We start from the raw sequence: 19,750 nt of genomic DNA, 5'->3' as shown, positions 1-19,750 counted from the left end.
AAATTGGCCTGGCATGGTGGCTTGCGCCTGTAATCCCAGCACTTTGGGACTCCAAGGTGGGCAGATCACCTGAGGTCAGCAGTTTGAGACCAGCCTGACCAACTTGGTGAAACACTGTCTCTACTAAAAATACAAAAAACAAATTACCTGGGCCTGGTGGTGGGTGCCTATAATCCTAGCTACTACGAAGGCTGAGGCAGGAGAATCTCTTGAATTTGAGAGGTGGAGGTTGCAGTGAGCTGAGAGTGTGCCACTACACTCCAGCCTGGGTGACAGAGTAAGACTCTGTCTCAAAAAAAAAAGATGCCGGGCATGGTGGCGCACTCCTGTAATCCCAGCTACTTGGGTAGCTGAGGCATCAGAATCGCTTGTACCCTGGTGGCAGAAGCTGCAGTGAGCAGAGATCACGTAACTGCATTCCAGTCTGGGCAACAGGGAGAAACTCTGTCTCAAAAAAAAAAAAAGAAAAAAGAAAGAAAAGTATATGTATATACCCAATGGTGGGTGAAAGACTGGAAACATTTCCCTAAAATCCAGAACAAGACAAAGATGCCTACTTTCATTGTTTGTATTCAACATCTTATTAGAAGTTCCAACCAGAGCAATAAAGCAAGAAAAAAGAAAAAAAAGGAATCCAAAATGGAAAAGAAGATATAAAACTGTATTCACAGATGAAACAAGCCTATACAGGAAATTCTGAAGAATTCACACAACAACAAAAAAATTATTAGGGCTAACAAATGAATATTAAGCACAATAGCAGGTTAAATCATCCTTTTTTTTTTTTTTTTTTTTTTTTTGAGACACAGTCTCTGGCTTTGTTACCCAGGCTAGAGTTCAGTGGCATGATCTCAACTCAATGCAACTTCTGCCTCCCGGGCTCAAGTGATTCTCATGCTTCAGTCTACTGAGTTGCTAAGGGGTGTGCCACCACGTCCAGCTAATTTTTGTATTTTTAGTAGAGACAGGTTTCACCATGTTGGCCAGGCTGGTCTCAAACTCCTGGCCTCAAGTGGTCTGCCCGCCTCAGCCTTCCAGAGTGCTGGGATTACAGGCGTGAGCCACCATGCCTGGTGCATCATCTGTATTTCTAAACACTCACAATTAGCAATTCATAAAAGAAGTTTGGGCCGGGCGCGGTGGCTCAAGCCTGTAATCCCAGCACTTTGGGAGGCCGAGACAGGTGGATCACGAGGTCAGGAGATCGAGACCATCCTGGCTAACACGGTGAAACCCCGTCTCTACTAAAAAATACAAAAAACTAGCCGGGCGAGGTGGCGGGCGCCTGTAGTCCCAGCTACTCGGGAGGCTGAGGCAGGAGAATGGCGTAAACCCGGGAGGTGGAGCTTGCAGTGAGCTGAGATCCGGCCACTGCACTCCAGCCCGGGCGACAGAGCGAGACTCTGTCTCAAAAAAAAAAAAAAAAAAAAAAAAAAAAAGTTTTAAAAACAATTGCATCTACAATAGCACAAAAAAGAATAAAATAATTAGGAATAAATTTAACATCTGGGTACAGTGGTTCACATCTGTAATCCCAGCACTTTGCAAGGCTGAGGTGCGTGGATCACGAGGTCAGGAGTTCAAGACCAGCCTGGCCAAGATGATGAAACCCTGCCTCTATTAAAAATACAAAAAATTAGCTGGGCGTGGTGGCGGGGGCCTGTAATCCCAGCTATTTGGGAGGCTAGGCAGAGAACTGCCTGAACCCAGGAGGCGGAGCTTGCAGTGAGTTGAGATCGTGCTACTGCACTCCAGCCTGGGTGACAAAGCAAGAGTCCGTCTCAAAACAACAACAACAAAGAAAAATTAGCCAGTTATGATGCCGTGCACCTGTAGTAGTACCAGCTACTTGGGAGGCTGAGGTTGGAGGATTGCTTCAGCCCAGGATTTGAGGCTGCAGTGAGCTATGATCACATCATTGCACTCCAGCCTGGTTGCTGGAGCAAGATCCTATATCAAACAAAACAAAACAAAACAAAAAACTAAGAAAATGTAAGATTTATTCACTGAAAACTATAAAACATTCCTGAAAGAATTAAAAATCTAAATAAATTAAAAGATATACCATGATTACGGATTACAATGCTTAATACTGTTAAGATGGCAACATTCCCCAAAGCAAACTAGAGATTCAGTACTATCCCTATCAAAAGCCCGATGGCTTTTCTTTCAGAAATGGGCAAACTGATCCTAAAATTCCTATGGAAGTGTAAGGACCATGAGTAGCTAAAACAATATTGAAAAATAACCAAGTTGGAGGACTCATACCTCCCAATTGTATGGAACTGACATAAGAATAGATGAATGGAATAGAAATAAAAATCCATAAATAACCCCCCACATGTACGGTCAATTGATTTGACACAGATGCCAAAACCCTTCAACGGGGAAAGAATATTCTCTTCAACAAATGATACTGGAACAACTAGATATCCACATGCAGAAGAATGAAGTTGGACTGTTCCCTCAGGCTACATATAAAAATTAACTCAATGTGGATCAAAGACCTAAATATAAAGAGCTCAAACTATCAGAAAAGACATAGGGGTAAATCTCCCTGACCTTGGATTTGGCGATGGTTTCTTAAATATGATACCAAAAGCACAAGCAACAAAAGAAAAAATAATAAATTGGGCTTCAACAAAATTAAAAACAGAAAGTGAACACAACTCACAGAATGGGAGAAACTATTTGCAAATCACATATATTATATCTGTGACCTATATTATGTTTCTTATATATACACAATCTCCTTAAGTTTGTGCTCTAACACAACCAAACCTGAATCCCACTGGACTTCCTAATATAACAAGGAGCGTGTTTCCTTCTGGTCTGAGCTAACTGCCATGAAAACCATTCTGCCTAAGCGTCAGACTTGGGAACCACTGGCCCAACAGGTGCTTATGTAATTCTATTCTTCTAGGTCCAGTTTTAAGAAGAAAAATATGAGGAGGGTAGGGGGAATTTATGCAAGACAAGTAGAAATGTGGAAGAGGGGCCGGGCGCAGTGGCTCACGCCTGTAATCCCAGCACTTTGGGAGGCCAAGACGGGCAGATCACGAGGTCAGGAGATTGAGACCATCCTGGCTAACATGGTGAAACCCTGTCTCTACTAAAAATACAAAAAAATTAGCTGGGCGAGGTGGCGGGCGCCTGTAGTCCCAGCTACTCGGGAGGCTGAGGCAAGAGAATGGCGTGAACCCGGGAGGCGGAGCTTGCAGTGAGCCGAGATCGCGCCACCGCACTCCAGCCTGGGCGTCTGAGCAAGACTCCGTCTCAAAAAAAAAAAAAAAAAAAAGTGGAAGAGGGAGCCAGGAAAAAATTTTGAGTTCACTAATTCTGAAATGGCTCTTTAAAGCAAAAAGAATCAGCAACTAAGGACAATCAATCACATCTAAACAAGAATAAGAATTTTAATTTTAGAGCATGTGAAAAGAGGTACTGGAGGAAAAATCCTGAAATGTAAGTGAGGCTATGAGAGCTTTTTTGTTTTTGACAGGGTCTCACTCTGTCAGCCAGGTGGGAGTGCAGTGGCACAATCACGGCTCATTGCAGTCTCGACCTCCTAAGCTATGGTGATTCTCCCACCTCAGCCTCCCAGGTAGCTGGGACTACAGGTGTACATCACCATGCCCAGCTACTTTTATGTGTTTTTAGTAGAGATGGGGTTTTGCCATGGTGCTGGTCTGGAACTCCTGGGTTCAAGAGATCAGCATGCCTCAGCCACCCAAAGTGCTGGGACTACAGACCTGAGTCACCACACTTGCCCTCCCCCTTTTTTTTTTTGAGTTAGGGTCTTGCTCTGTCGTGCAGGCTGAAGGTCAGTGGTGCCATCTCAGCTCACTGCAGCCACAACCTCCCAGGCTCAAGAGATCCTCCCACCCCAGCCTCCTGAGTAGCTAGGACTGCTAGAGCACACCACCACGCCTGGCTAATTTGGTATATTTTTTGCAGAGGCAAGGTCTCACTATATTGGCCAGGCTGGTCTCAAAGTCCTGGACTCAAACAATCTTCCCACCTTGGCCTCCCAAAGTGCTGAGATAACAGGCGTGAGCCACCACGTCCAGCATGAGACTTTTTTTTTTTTTTTTGAGACGGAGTCTCGCTCTGTCGCCCAGGCTGGAGTGCAGTGGCCGGATCTCAGCTCACTGCAAGCTCCGCCTCCCGGGTTTACGCCATTCTCCTGCCTCAGCCTCCCAAGTAGCTGGGACTACAGGCGCCTGCCACCTCGCCCAGCTAGTTTTTGTTTTTGTTTTTGTTTTTGTATTTTTTAGTAGAGACGGGGTTTCACCATGTTAGCCAGGATGGTCTCGATCTCCTTACCTGGTAATCCGCCCGTCTCGGCCTCCCAAAGTGCTGGGATTACAGGCTTGAGCCACCGCGCCCGGCCGAGATTCTTATTTTAAAACAAGGTATAGGCCAGTTGTGGCAGCTCATGCTTGTAATCCCAACACTTTGGGAGGCAGAGGCGGGTGGATCACCTGAGGTCAGGAGTGTGAGACCAGCCTGGACAACATGGTGAAATCTCAACTAAAAATGCAAAAATTAGGTGGGCGTGGTGGTAGGCGCCTGTAACCCCAGCTACTCAGGTGCCTGAGGCAGGAGAACTGCCTGAACCTGGGAGGCGGAGCTTGCAGTGAGCCAAGATGGCGCCACTGCTCTCCAACCAGGGCAACAGAGGGAGACTCCGTCTCAAAAAATAAAAAAAAATAACAATTAAAAAAGACCGGACGTGGTGACTCACACCTGTAATTCCAGCACTTTGGGAGGCCAAGGCAGGCGGATCACCTGAGCTCAGGAGTTGGAGACCAGCCTGGCCAACCTGGAGAAAACCCGTTTCTACTAAAAATACAAAAATCATCCAGGAGTGGTGGTACATGCCTGTAGTCTCAGCTACTCATGAGGCTGAGGGAGGAGAACTGCTTGAACCCAGGAGGCGGAGGTTGCAGTGAGCTGAGATTACACCACTGCATTCCAGCCTGGGCAACAGAGCAAGACTCCGTCTCAAAAAACAAACAAAAAAAAACTGGCTTAAAAAGAAAAACAATAAAAATAGCTGGGGGGGGGGGGGGGGGGGCTCCAGAAAAGAATAAAATTTTTAAAAATTGGCTTTACACAATGTCTGACTATACTTTTATTCTAAAAACTCTGTGACATAAGGCTGGTAAACAGAAAGAAAAATCCAACAAGGACTTACTTGACCATAGGACATATTAAGATGTTTATTATTTACTAAGAGTAACGTATACATTTGCAGCAATTTGTACAATCCAACTACATTACAATTCACAGTAACATACACTAGCTCTAATCTGCCTTGGACACAACTAAGTCTCCTCAATAGACTATTTTATTGCCAAACTTACATTCTGGCTTTTATAATCATTTTGCAACACCTGGTACAGTATACACCTACAGCTTTGTCATAGAAATGCCCCTAAATGCCCTTCAGAGAGCAGAGGTGAATACTTTCTCATGAAGAAATGCCAGCTTTTCTAAGCGAGTTCGTTTCAGTAGTGGGAACCATTCCCAGTAGGATAACTCTACCACACGGTAGCCAACCCGAGCCAGCTGCCGCCTTTTCATATTGTGCAGTCCAAGGAGATCCCTGGAGCCATAGCAATACTGGTTCCTGTTTGTGAACTGAATAGCCAGCTTCATTCCTGGGGTCTGCATGCAGGCTGAGGGGCACAGGCCAGCCATCTCCATGGCCTCTGATTTATCTGCTACATTGCAAAGGGAGCCCCCCAAAGGTACAGCTGCCTTATTCTCTAACTCCATGGGCTGCTGCCCAGGCTCTGACTCAGTTTTGCCCTGGAAATGTCCTCTTGCTTTCCCTTTTAGTAACTGATTCATCAAATCATCTGTAAGGCTGACTCCCACATGCTTAAGCCTTAATGTGGCTGCATTTTCAGCTGGTGTGGCTTCTCTATTAAATGGTAATGGCTTCAGGTTAACATCAAGCTGGACCTCTAAGTCAGAAGATCGGGTATGTGGCAAAATCATACGGTGCTTGACGTACTGGGGCCCCCCCAACATGGTCTCAAGTAAAAGGAGAGTTTCTAAGAATTCAGGCTTTGATTTCATATCCTTCTCTGCTAAATTCCACAGCAATTCAGACCCCTCTTGCTGAAGGTGAGTACTAAGACGATTGCCTCTGTAATCTGGACACTCAATGCCAACTGTACCATCGAGGGTATACAGTTCCTTAATGAGGTCAAACTTAGTTCTCTCCTGAGCTAACCTGACAAACCCTGGACTGAGAGCAAAATCAATTAACTCTACTGGAAAGTACTCTGAAAATGCCAGGCCCAGCAGGCAGGTGGGCAGGTGTTCTGGGTACTGGTTGAATTCAGGCATCTTTCTGTGAATCTCATTTATCAGGCTGGAGTAAAATTCTTCTGCATTGGGTGGCTTATAATTCAGAGTTCCAAATGACCACAGAATCTTGGCAACATCTTTACTTCGACAGTGTGCCACTCTAGGAGGCAAAGACGCAGCCACTGCATTCATTACTCCTTCATCCAGGAAGCGTAAGGCCGAGTAGTAAAGAGTCAGGTGCATGACACCTTGAACTCCCAGCGAAGGAATTCGCTGAGGAGCAATCTCTCCAAGCTGCTTCATGAAATTGATGTGATCCACGTGAGTGAAACGGAACATTTTAACAATATTCACTAAGGCGTGACTACTCAGATGCTGCATGTTAGCACAAGCCAAGTCTCCAATTTTCCGCATGACAAATTCAGAGAGACTAGTACTTGATTTAAAGAACCCCAAACAGATGGTACCAACCTCCTCTAAATTGATCACATCTATATATTTAAGGATCAATGATTCCAATTTTTGCATTAGGTCCTGGGATACCTGACGATTTTCACCTATAACATAAATTAAGTGAACTAGCTGAGACAAGGATAGATCTTTCCAGTGCAAATTAAGATAACTAGAAAAAATGTTTAAAAACCGAGGTACTCTGCGGCCTAAGTACCTCCAGAGATCAGCCACCAAAAGGAGCTGATCCATACTCATCTCCCATACCTGATGGCAACATTTGGTCTCATACACATCTAGCATTGAATGGGAGTGAGGGATTCCTAAAATGACAAAAGCTTTCAAAACATTGATCAGATCTTGGGTATCAAAGAGCTGTATCTTCTTCACACTCAGCTGGCAGAGCAGAGCAAAGCTGGTACTGCGCAGCAAGACAGGATGCTGCTCTGCAGGCAAAGAGCTCAGCTTACACAAATAATCAACAATGACTGGAGCCTGGAGTTTATTCTGATAAACTGTGACTTTGTGCAAAATTTGTTCACTTTCTGAAACAGACAGGAGCTGAGAAGTCTCGGATGCGTTATAGCTGTGAACACGGTATTCTGGTCTTAGCTGTAGGAAAACTCGGATGTTTGCAAAGGAATCAAAAACTTCTACATCCTCTTCATCAACTCCTGTGGCCCTGGGTGAGCCCAGCTGCAATGTGCTGGCCTTAGAGGAAGAAGTCTTGCTGAATTCCAAACCTCGGCGGGCACTGCTGGTTGTGAGGATCCTCCGAGAAGAGAAGCTGCTACAAATGTTCTTAACTTTTTTGGCAGAATGGCAGAGGCTAATGTGTTCTGGAGGGTCCTGTCCCCCACGCTGTGTGCTGCTCATATTCCAGTATGACACACTTCGGGCTGCACCACAGGCAGAAGGACTGCAAAATGCTCGGTATCTTAAAAGTTTTAACGACTTGAGAGTAGCTGCCATTCTGGTGTCAGTATTGATCTTTTTGGCAGTCAGAATACAGTCCTCACAGGTTTGACCAGGCAATTTCTTGTTTATATGGTGCTTGATTAGAGCTGGACAGGGAGGTGTTCCACAAAAACTGCCTGGAAATCTTCCGCATATCACAAGAGCCAGGGATCACAAATGACTGGGTCAGAATTGGTGCCAGATACTGAAAAAAGGGTAGATGAAGAATGAGTGGCTTCTACCTATAAAAGCATCCAAATTTACACATTATAAAAAACTACTGTCCACTCAAGGAAATTCAATGCCAGTAAATGCCCAAACCACATGACAGCATATGTCAAGGATAAATTGTGTGCTCTGTGTAAGGGCCTAGGAAAACCCCCAACCCAGGGTACCCCTGGGCAGTTCCTGGACTGCTGCTCACCAGACTTCCTTCACTGTACAAGGCAAGCAGTGACAGCTAAAGAAAAGACGGTGCTCTGCTAACATTTGACAGGAAGAAGGAAGGCAGATTTCTAGAAAGAAGGCTGGGAACAAAAGTGAGCAACTCATTCCATCTCTTTGATATCAAGACATACAGGTCCTACCTGAAGAATGTTTATAAAAACTGCTATGCTAACAGCACTAAGTAAAAAGTGGGATCTGGTATAAGAGATAATTAGTTGGCCGGGTGTGGTGGCTCACGCCTGTAATGCCAGCAAGTTAGGAGGCCAAGGCAGGCAGATCACTTGAGGTCAGGAGTTCAAGACCAGCCTGACCAACAAGGTGAAATCCCATCTCTACTAAAGATACAAAAAATTACCCAGGTGTGGTGGCACACACCTGTAATCCCAGTTACTCAGGAGGCTGAGGCAGGACGCTTGAACCCAGGAGGCAGAGGTTGCATTGAGCCAAGACCGTGCCACTGTACTTCAGCCTAGGTGAAAAAGTGAGACTCCATCTCAAAAAAAAAAAAGATTTAATTAGTTATACCCACGATAGTCCTCCCTGTTCTTATAGTGCAAAACTGTTAATTCCAAAATTCTGTCATTCTAATGCTGTTTTTGTACTTTTTAGAAGATGCCTACTCTCCTCTCCAGGAAGCTTATAACAGAATTTGAGTCACTATTACATAGTTACAGAGTAACTCTGTTATTAGAAAGTATACTCAAAAACTCACTCATTTTGGAGGAAGAAAGCAGAAGGTTGAGAGTCTGCTCACTGTCACTTCATGGGTGGGAAGCAAAGAGTACCCCAAAGCTGGGCTCAAGGTTCAGGGAACACCAACTGACACAACTGCCCCGCTGACATCTTCTGGAGGAGGCAGCTTAGCAATGCTTCCAGTGAGTCTTTATTCTGCCTGTGAGCAGTATAATGCCCATTTTTCTCCCATGGCAGAAACCATGAGAGACTATGAAATTGATTCTGCTGTGCTCTCGCTTTCCTTAATGTTTCTTTTTCTTTCTTTTTGTTGAGACGGAGTCTCGCTCTGCCGCCCAGGCTGGAGTGCAGTGGCCGGATCTCAGCTCACTGCAAGCTCCGCCTCTTGGGTTTTACACCATTCTCCTGCCTCAGCCTCCCAAGAAGCTGGGACTACAGGCGCCCGCCAACTCACCCGGCTAGTTTTTTGTATTTTTTTAGTAGAGACGGGGTTTCACTGTGTTAGCCAGTATGGTCTCAATCTCCTGACCTCGTGATCCGCCCATCTCGGCCTCCCAAAGTGCTGGGATTACAGGCTTGAGCGCTTATTCTTTTTCTTTCCACTTAAATGCCAAAGCCTGACAAGCAAGACCCAAGGAGACCTGAGTTGTCAACTGATGTACCAGACAGAGCTGTTGCTGCAGAAAACTCCATAAAAGTTCCAAGGGTGCCAGAATGATTTTCTGAAATGCCTGCCCAACTCTGCTGTCAGCCACTTTCTTCCAGAGCCCACAGCACATCATCATTTGGTTCATCATCAAAGAACAGCAGGGCAGGCCAGTGGCTCTGTTCCAGTAGCCCAGCTACACAGGTTTCTCTGGATGGCAGGAACATATGTATGAATTTCTGTGTGAATCACAGTAGAATTCTCTCACACTAAATTTTCATACACTTGGTTCTTTACTGTGGCTTGTGGACCATTCTTTTTTTCTTTTTTGAGACAATCTCACTCTGTCACCCAGGTTGGAGTACAGTGGCATAACTGCAGCTTTGACCTCCCAGACTCAAGCAATCCTCCCACTTCAGCCTCAGCCTCCTGAGTAGCAAAAACTACAGGTGCACACCACCAAACCCAGTGTGTGTGTGTGTGTGTGTGTGTGTGTGTGTGTGTGTGTGTGTATGTGTGTGGAGATGGAGTCTCACAATATTGCCAAGGCTGGTTTCAAACTCCTGGGCTCAAGTGATCCTCCTACCTTGGCCTCCTGAAGTGCTAGCATTATAGGCGTCAGCCACCATGCCTGACCACCTGTGGACCATTCTGCCCACCAAATTTCAATGTATGGTTCAGATCAAGGGTCAGAAGACTATGTCCTGAGAACCAAATCTAGCTCTTCACATGCTTTTGTAAACAAAGTTTTTTCAGAACATAGCTAGGCCATTCATTAGACATTGTCTGTGTCTGCTTTCCTGCTACAAGAGCAGAACTGTGTAACTGTGGCAGATTGTATGGCCTGCAAAGCATATTTAGTGTCTGGTCCATTACATAAAAAGTTTGCTGATCTCTACTATACACTACCATTTCTATGAATGCAGACGGCCAGCTTTTAAAAAATTAGAAAAACTTGGCCACGCCTATAATCCCAACACTTTGGGAAGCTGAGGCAGAAGGACTGCTTGAGGCCAGTAGTTTGAGACCAGCCTGAACAACACAGCAAGGCTGTCTACAAAAAAAATAATAAATAATAAATAAATAAATGTAATTAAAATTAGAAAAAATACAGAAAAATAGTACTAAAATAATGTTGCTCTTTAATATTTAGATGATAACTGAAGATTATAGTCCTCAAAATCTCAAAATAGTAATTAGGAAACTCAATTAATACTACAGCACAGGAAAGGTGGGAACGAAAGAGACAGCAGGACGGTCAGGCGTGGTGGCTCATGTCTGTAATTCCAGCACTTTGAGAGGCCAAGGCAGGCAGATCACTTGAGGTCAGGAGTTCGAGATCAGCTTGGCCATCATGGTGAAACCCCATCTCTACTACAAATACAAAAATTAGCCAGGTAAGGTGGCGCGAGCGTGTAATCCCAGCCACTCGGGGGGCTGGGGCACAAGGGTCGCTTGAACTCGGGAAGTGGAGGTTGCAGTGAGCCAAGACGGTGCCACTGCACTCCAGCCTGGGTGACAGAGATTCTGTCTCAAAAAAACAAAGAACCAAAAAGACAGAGAAAGCAGGTAACAGAGCTCTCCAGTTGACAGAACAGGGCTTTTAAGAAGACCTACTTTTGGCTGGGCACGGTGGCTCACATCTGTAATCCCAGCACTTTGGGAGGCCGAGGCAGGTGGATCTACAAGGTCAGGCGTTCAAGACCAGCCAGGCCAACATAGTGAAATCCTGTCTCTATTAAAAATACAAAAAACTAGCCGGGCGTGGTGGCGGGTGCCTGCAATCCCCGCTACTCGGGAGGCTGAGGTGGGAGAATCACTTGAACCTGGGAGGCAGAGGTTGCAGTGAGCTGAGACTGCGCCATTGCACCGCAGCCCGGGTGATAGTGCGAGACTCCGTCTCAAAAAAAGAAGACCTACTTTCAAATTTGTAATTTAATTTAATCCACCACAATGTGAAACTAAAGCCATACACTGTTCAAATCTGTAGTCTTCATCTCATTTTAGGAAGTAGATCCTGGCCAGGCACGATGGCTCACGCCTATAATCCCAGCACTTTGGGAGGCCAAGGTGGGCGGACCACTTGAGGACAGGAGTTCGAGACCAGCCTAGCCAATATGGTGGAACCCCATCTCTACTAAAAATACAAAAATTAGCTGGGCATGGTAGTGCGCCTGTAATCCCAGCTACTTGAGAGGCTGAGGCAGGAGAATCACTTGAATCCGGGAGGCCGAGGTTGCAGTGAGCTGAGATCACACCACTGCATTGCAGCCTGGGTGAAAGAGAGAGATTGTCTTAAAAAAAAAAAAAAAAAAAAAGGAAGTAGATCCTAAAAAAATAGCTTTAAAGGCCCCATTTTAAAAAAAATAGCTGTGCTATAGTAAAGCAAAAAACAGAAAATGTCTGTCTAGGAGGCTGGTTTACAAGATAAATGTGTGGCAGACATCAACACATGAAAATGTACACACTAATATTCAGTGGAACAAATAGCACATAAACAAGAATTAACAAATATCTCTACAAATGATGTTAATTTAAAAACATTAAATAATTAAAATTACTTCAATTAATTCTATCTGAGTACTTAATGAAATTACTATACGTGGTCTGGAAATAAAAGAACCATCTCCTAGAACATCAATGTTTGGTGCAGCTCCAGTGTTTTGAATTCATGTGACTCTTTTAATCCCCATATTATTGATGAAAAAGAGACCACAAGATTAAGAAACCTGCCAAAAGTTATATAGCCAAGGGATTGAGTGGAGCCTAATATTAAAGACTGTCTGACTCCCAAGCCCACATTATTGGTGGACTAGAGAGACAAGAATGGGTGTCAGGAAACACAGGTTCGGGGGGCAGTATGGGGTGGGATGGCTGAACAATCAATGGTCTTCTAGGATTTCCAGGTGCCAGGGAGCTGGAGGGTTAGAACTAGGTAAGCCTGAAAGTCCCTTCCACCTCTAACAGTCTAGGATTCTACCACTATGGTTTATACTGCAGGTTGAGTATCCCTTATCCAAAATGCTCGAGACCAGAAGTGTTTCAGATTTTAAATTTTTTCAGTTTTTGGACTATGTGCTTTATACTTACCAGTGAGCATTCCAAATTCAAAAATCCAAAACCCGAAAAAGTCCAATGATTTTTTTTTCCTTTGAGTATCATGTTGGTGCTCAGAAAGTTTCAGATTTTGGAGCATTTTGGATTTTGGAGTTTCAGGTTTGGAATGCTCAACCTGTACTTCAAAAAAGAACAAAGAGAAGACCTCAAAGGCTGAAATCTACATGAAGGAAAGAGTTTGCGGGATGCTCCAGGATCAAAGTAAAGAGAGCTACCACAATTGAAGACCTGAAAGTTGGCAGTAGAGATATGGGATCCAGAAACTAGGGTTCAATACAGAGAAGCAAAGGGAAATCCCAGGAAACAGGTGAAGGAAGATCCCAGGACAAGAGCTGTGAACAGACATAAAGAGCAACCAGCTCATGCTGGATGACACAGACAGTACCCAGGAGAGGAGAATCATATTTCTACCGGATCATCTGGGCACAAACAAGAGATAAGGAGACAAAAAGCCATGCTAATAAAAACAGTAACAAAAATTATTAATGCCAGGGAAGACAAAAAAGTTATACAAGATAGAATATGTTACCACAGGCAGGATGCAACGGCCCATTCCTGTAATCATAGTACTCTGGGAGGCCAAAGTGAGAAGATCACTTGAGGCCAGGAGTTTGAGATCAGCCTGGGTAATGTAGTGAGACCCCCACCTCTACAAAATATTTAGAAATTAGCCAAGCCTGGTGGCACACACCTGCGGTCCTAGCTACTCAGGCGGTAGAAGTGGGAAAATCGCTTGAGCCCAAAAAGTAAAGGCTGCAGTGAGCTGTGATCCTGCTATGGCAGGGTGACACAGAGAGACCCTGTCTCAAAAAATAAATACATAAATAAATACATAAATAAATAAAATAAAGAAAATATTAGTATATCATACTCCCTATTCAGTTGAGAATAATACTAACATAGTTTTATTAACATAAATCTTGATATTAGCCTAACCAAAAATTATGAGCAAACTGTACTGGGAGGATAAAGCGAGAAGAGGAGGAGTAGGGGGAGGTTGATGATACAAGAGACCTAAAGCCTCAAAGTCCATAATAAAAAAGTACAATCAGCCAGGTGTGGTGGCTCACAACTGCAATCCCAATATTTTGGAAGGCTGAGGCAGGAGGATCACTTGAGGCCAGGAGCTTGAAACCAGCCTGGGGAACACAGTAAGACCCTGTCTCTATGAAAAGTAAAGAAAATAGTCAGGCATAGTGGGATGCACCTATAGGCCCAGCTACTCAAGAGGCTGAGGTTGGAGGACAGCTTGAGCCCAGGAATTCAAGGTTGCAGTGAGCTATGATCATGCCACTGCACTCCAGCCTGGGCAACACAGCAAGACTCTGCCTCCAAAAAAAAAAAAAAAGAAGAAAGAAAGAAATCAAGAAATAGCAACACAAATGTGTTACTTAGAAATACAGTGGTGGCCGGCTGGGAGTGGTCGCTCACGCCTGTAATCCCAGCACTTTGGGAGGCTGAGGTGGGCAGATCACGAGGTCAGGAGTTCGAGACCAGCCTGACCAACATGGTAAAACCCTGTCTCGACTAAAAATATAAAAATTAGCCAGACGTGCTGGCGCACACCTGTAATCCCAGCTACTCGGGAGGCTGAGGCAGGAGAATTGCTTGAACCTGGGAGGCAGAGGTTGCAGTGAACCGAGGTGGTGCCGCTGCACTCCAGCCTGGGCGACAGAGCAAAACACTGTCTCAAAAAGAAAAAAAAAAAGAAAAAGAAAAAAGAAATATAGTGATGGCCAGGAGCAGTGGATCACACCTGTAATCCCAGCACTTTGGGTAGCTGAGGTGGGCGGACTGCTTGAGTCCAGGAATTCTAGACTAGCCTGGGCAACATGGTGAAACCATGTCTCTACTAAAAATACAAAAATTAGGCTGGGCACAGCGGCTCAAGTCTGTAATCCCAGCAGTTTGGGAGGCTGAGGCAGGAGGATCACTTGAGGTCAGGAGTTTGAGACCAGCCTGTCCAACATGACGAAACCCCATCTCTACTAAAAATACAAAAAATTAGCCAGGTGTGGTGGCAGGCACCTGTAATCCCAGCTACTCAGAAGGCTGAGGCAGGGGAATCACTTGAACCTGCGAGGCAGAGGTTGTGGTGAGCCAAGGTCACACCACTGCACTCCAGTCTGGGCAACAGAGTGAGACTCCATCTCAAAAAAAAAGAGAAAACTATTATTTAGTGCTACAAGCTCTATTGAACTATTTGACTGTTTAAACCATGTACATGTACAATTTTGACAAAAATTAAATTTACAAAATGCAGGTATTATCAAGATATTATGGTATTGTTCAAGATAATGAATGGAGAAAGTAACTTAATGGATAAGGAAAATATTGAAAAGTTATTTTTAGTGCAAGCACTTTCTACTATCTAAGAACTTCTTTAAAGATGTTCAATAACAGAAATGATAACAAAATAAGGAATCTTAGAGGCATGAAGGGCCAACCTGCAAACGGTAAACAGTGGCCACTTATTCTTTTCACCATGCAACACTTACAGTAACTCTATAGAAACCATATCTATATATACAGGTCTGAAATAGAGCCGCTTCAGAAGTTGGTCTTGAGTACTATCCAGAAGGAAAGAAAAACAAGGAAGATACGGAAGCAGCAGAGAAGAACAGTAGGGAGAAAAGACACTGCAAAGAAGAAGCAGTCAGGATGACCAGATAGGGAAAACATACCTGAGAAGATTAGTTCCTCCTTACTCAAGGATTCTCTGAAAATTCGTAAGAAAGCTAGAAAGGGAACACTATGATATGCTCAGTCAATTAACTCCTGACTTTTTTTTTTTTTTTTGAGACAGAGTCTTGCTCTGTTGTCCAGGCTGGAGTGCAGTGGCGTGATCTCAGCTCACTGCAACCTCTGTCTCCCAGGTTAAGTAATTCTCCTGCCTCAGCCTCCCAAGTAGCTGAGACTATAGGCTCACGCCAACATGCCTGGCTAATTTTTTTTTTTTTTTGTATTTTTTGTTAGAGACAGCGTTTTGCCATGTTGGCCAGGCTGGTCTCGAACTCCTGGTCTCAAGTGATCTGCCTGCCTCAGCATCCCAAAGTACTGAGAGTACAGGCGGAAGTCACCACGCCCGGCCTGACTCTTTCAATAAAGGTCAAAGATACCTGATATGATTTCACAAAACTCCTTTCCTAGTTTAAGTGCCCTAAGTATACCTTTCTCCCCTTTAGGGGGCCTAACGAAACAGAGTAGAGCCTCAGAGACCCCTGGACCCTGTCAGTTCCAAAAGGCAATGCCCAAACCTCACTGAATGATGCGATTTCACAAGACTGAGGACTCTTACCTTTCTCCCTTCCACATACAGGTCTGAGCAAGGCCGAATAGCTTCATTTTAAACTAGAGTCTAGAAGTTATAGGACGGGGACCAGGCAGAGGAAGGAATCCTGTTAACTGTAGACTGAGTATATGACACCTTAAACACATACAATTTACCAGTCACCAGATCTGATCCCTCAATTCTAACACTTTTCCTTTCTATGTTCCAATAAAATTGTCACAAATAAATGAACACTCCAACCCCATTCTTGTCTCAGCAAATAATTTGTTGAGCAACCTTGAGAATTAAAAAGGCAAAAAAACTGGCTAAGCAGGTGGCTCATGACCATAATCCCAGCACTTTGGGAGGCCGAGGCGGGCAGATCACATGAGGCCAGGAGTTCAAGACCAGTCTGAACTGGCAAGACCCTGTCTCTACCAAAAAAAAAAAAAAAGGCAAAAAAACCGAACTTTCTCTAGGTGCTGAGGGTCTCCTGCTGAGAATCTACAAAACTTCAAAGCCCCTAGTGAGGGCTTAGAGACTGGCAATAAGGACCTTAGCTATTAATGTAGATGTTAACTGGGCTAGACTCTTCTGTGTTTCTGTTTCCACACAGCAGCAGGACTTCTGAGAGAGTAGTCTACCAGTACTGTGAAGGTGAGGCACTAGTGCAAAGGTGTTTAGGTCAAGTTCAGTGTCACTCGCAGGTCTAAACCAAACTAAAATTATTTAGTCTAGCAATCCATCCCTTCCTCTTTGTTCTAGACTCCATGCTGATAGGAGAAAAAACAGCACATCGCAATCATTTGTGAAACTTTTCCAGCCACACAGCCCTCCCCCTTCTCTTCTAAGACTCTACTATTCCTCTATCAGAATGGCAAGAAGCATGTGGGTAGATATAGTATGACTAAGCCCTATAGATGATTCTGTTAGAGCTACTGCTTTTAAAGGGTTTCATAAAACCCTGTCTTTAGAAAACCTCTCCACATAACAACAGGGAGTAGGCACTCATGTCCTCTCAGCCCATCTAAATGGGACTTCTAGAGGAATTACAAAATCCAGGCAGGTAAAGAGAAGTAGCTGCATGAACACAGTCATCGTAAAAGAAAATTCCCAAATAAATGGCCCAAGTACAGCTCAATAAACACTTGGTTTTATCTGCTTTTACAATTTCCAAGGCTGTATAGTACAGTATTTCAGAAGGAGTTTCAGAATTCTTTTGTTTTTTTCAGATAGGGTCTCACTCTGTTGTTCAGTCTGGAGGGCAGTGGTGCAATCTCGGCTCACTGCATCCTCAACCACTGCCCCCCACCTCTCACCCACCCACCCCGCCAGGTGAGGATCGCTCAAGGATCTCAAGCGATCCTCTTATCTCAGCCTCCTAAGTAGCTTGGACTACAAGTGCACCACCGCGCCTGGCTACATTTTGGTTTTTTGTTTGTGTGTGTGTGTGTGTGTGTTTTTCCTGTAGAGACAGGTTTTCCCTATGTTGCCCCCAGGTTGGTCTCGAACTCCTGGGCTCAAGTAATCCTTCCACTTCGGCCTCCCAAAGTGCTGGGCTTACAGGCATGAGCCACTGCACCTGACCTTAGAATTGTTTTACATCAAAGTTGACTTATTCACCTGATGAGCGACAAGGCCTTATTAGGGACTAAAAAAATAAACCAATGGATGGGGAAGAAAATCATACTGACTAATAAACATTAGACCTGCATAACTGCCAAAGGCCTCACTTTTTAAGTTACGTTATGCAGCACAGAATCTTCAGATTTTATTTATTTATTTATTTATTTATTTGAGACGGAGTCTCGCTCTGTCGCTCGGTACACGCTCTGCCTCCCGGGTTCACGCCATTCTCCTGCCTCAGCCTCCCGAGTAGCTGGGACTACAGGCGCCCACCACCACGCCCAGCTAATTTTTTTTGTATTTTTAGTAGAGACGAGGTTTCACCGTATTAGCCAGGATGGTCTCGATCTCCTGACCTCATGATCTGCCTGCCTCGGCCTCCCAAAGTGCTGGGATTACAGGCGTAAGCCACCTCGCCAGGCCCAGATTTTTAGTCTACCAGGTAGTAGCAAATTATCCGAGGACTTGCCCAAGACCATTCAGGTCAGTGAGCTGCAGAATCTAGTTCTGGAAAGGCGGCCATTCTTACTATTCACAGTGTAGAAAACGTGAATTCAGATTCCAGCAGCAACAAACGACTGGAGCACAAAACGTCAGCCACAGTTGGTGCCAACGCAGCTGGCTATCAGCTCCACGGGATGAAGCACTGTCCAAGGGTCTGATCAGTGAAGCATCACTTGAGACTGATGAACATAGCTGATATGAGGGGACCCAAAGTTCCCTGAGCCAAGACAGAAGAGCTGTGTCACGGTTTGCACAGAAAGAGAAAGAGCAACTATTCTTACCCATGGAAAGAAAAAGGGAGAAGACCATCAATACTACCCTTAGGCTTCTGCAACGAAAAACTGCTAAAAATGGGGCGAAAGTATACATTCTATCATACTGATGTTTACTGAAGACTCCGCATTACAAATGCTAAGCAACATACTGTAGGGCCTTGCTACTCAGTGTGTGGTCTGCGCCCCAGAGACTTCAGCCTCGTCCGGAAGCTAGTTAGGAACACAGTATCTCAGGCCCCACCCCAGACCTACAGAATCAGAATCTCTAAGCGATTCGCATGCACATCAAAAGTGTGATGAGAGGCGCGGCAGAATATCTAACTACATTCTCATAACAGCACCGTGAGACAAGTACTGTTACGATCTCCATTTCACAGAGGAAAAAAAACAAGGGTCAGATAAGCCCCTTGCCAAAGATCACAAACTCAGGAGCGGCGAGAGTCACTGAAGTTCTCACCACAGTCAGGCCTGCGAGAGGCAATCGCAACCCCGGCCAAGAACTGAATAAGGCCTCGGTGCGTGTCAGCCTTGGGCCGGCCAGGAAGACAGGAGGCACAGGCCAAGACCCAGGACGGTGGTGAACGAGGGAAGAGGCCGCCGCCACTCACCTTATCCTCCTGAAGGTGGGCGCCGCAACACCAAACCGGGGACGCGGCGTGCGGCGGCAGCGGCGGCGACAGCGGCGGCGACACAGACACTCTCTCCTCTAGTAACTCCGGGCCTCACAGTCCCACTTCCGGCCAACTGCCCGCTACTTCCGCCTGCTGCGCGAGTAACGGATGCGGCCGAGGCTCAAAAGACTCTGTCAGCGTTTCCCAAGGACATTCTCCACTGGGGGACGTTGTTGAGGAGACAGAGGGAGTCTAGGACCTGCAGAGGAAAAACACTTTCCTGAATGGATCGCTCTGGAAGTCATTAAGCAGCTTAGTCCCGACGCGGTGGCTCACGCCTGTAATCCCAATACTTTGGAAGGCCAAGGCGGGCGGATCACCTGAGGTCAGGAGTTCGAGACCAGCCTGGCCAAGGTGGTGAAACTCAGTCTCTATTGAAAATACAGGCCGGGCGCGGTGGCTCAAGCCTGTAATCCCAGCACTTTGGGAGGCCGAGGCAGGCAGATCATGAGGTCAGGAGATCGAGACCATCCTGGCTAATACGGTGAAACCTCGTCTCTACTAAAAATACAAAAAAAATTAGCTGGGCGTGGTGGCGGGCGCCTGCAGTCCCAGCTACTCGGGAGGCTGAGGCAGGAGAATGGCATGAACCCGGGAGGCAGAGCTTTCAGTGAGCCGAGATCGCGCCACTGCACTCAAGCCTGGGTGACAGAGCGAGACTCCATCTCAAAAAATAAAAAATAAAAATACAAAAAAATACAAAAATTAGCCGGGTGTGGTGGCGCATGCCTATAATCCAGCCTGGAGATTTCTCCGGAAGCAGGAGAGTCAC

The 19,750-nt window shown here is 45.4% G+C and overlaps 2 protein-coding genes across 3 annotated transcripts in view; both read right to left on the bottom strand.

Moving 5' to 3' along the window:
* Positions 1-19,053, bottom strand: part of UBOX5 (U-box domain containing 5) — a 62,974-nt gene extending 43,921 nt beyond the window's left edge. The window contains exon 1 of one of the 2 annotated variants that reach the window (XM_026455207.2): positions 18,916-19,053. The gene's annotated coding sequence lies outside the window, so the exon portion shown is untranslated. The remainder of the gene's footprint in view (positions 1-18,915) is intronic. The other variant, XM_026455208.1, reaches the window with a different exon arrangement.
* Positions 5,198-19,057, bottom strand: FASTKD5 (FAST kinase domains 5). The gene is made up of 2 exons (XM_023220263.3): positions 18,916-19,057; positions 5,198-7,933 (listed from the first exon to the last, which is right to left on the bottom strand). Exon 2 carries the CDS (start codon positions 7,741-7,743, stop codon positions 5,449-5,451), a length of 2,295 nt encoding a protein of 764 aa, XP_023076031.1. The 5' UTR covers positions 7,744-7,933; positions 18,916-19,057; the 3' UTR covers positions 5,198-5,448.
* Positions 19,058-19,750: the final 693 nt, after the last annotated feature.

This window comes from Piliocolobus tephrosceles, chromosome 20, assembly GCF_002776525.5.
Source record: "Piliocolobus tephrosceles isolate RC106 chromosome 20, ASM277652v3, whole genome shotgun sequence".
Taxonomy (NCBI): Eukaryota; Metazoa; Chordata; class Mammalia; order Primates; family Cercopithecidae; genus Piliocolobus; species Piliocolobus tephrosceles.
Note: the sequence above shows the minus strand (reverse complement) of the source record. Positions and strands in the feature narration are given on the sequence as shown.

What these genes read in the sequence shown, in the direction of transcription:
- FASTKD5 (XM_023220263.3), bottom strand. Translation starts at nt 7,743, where the DNA reads ATGGCAGCTACTCTCAAGTCGTTAAAACTTTTAAGATACCGAGCATTT.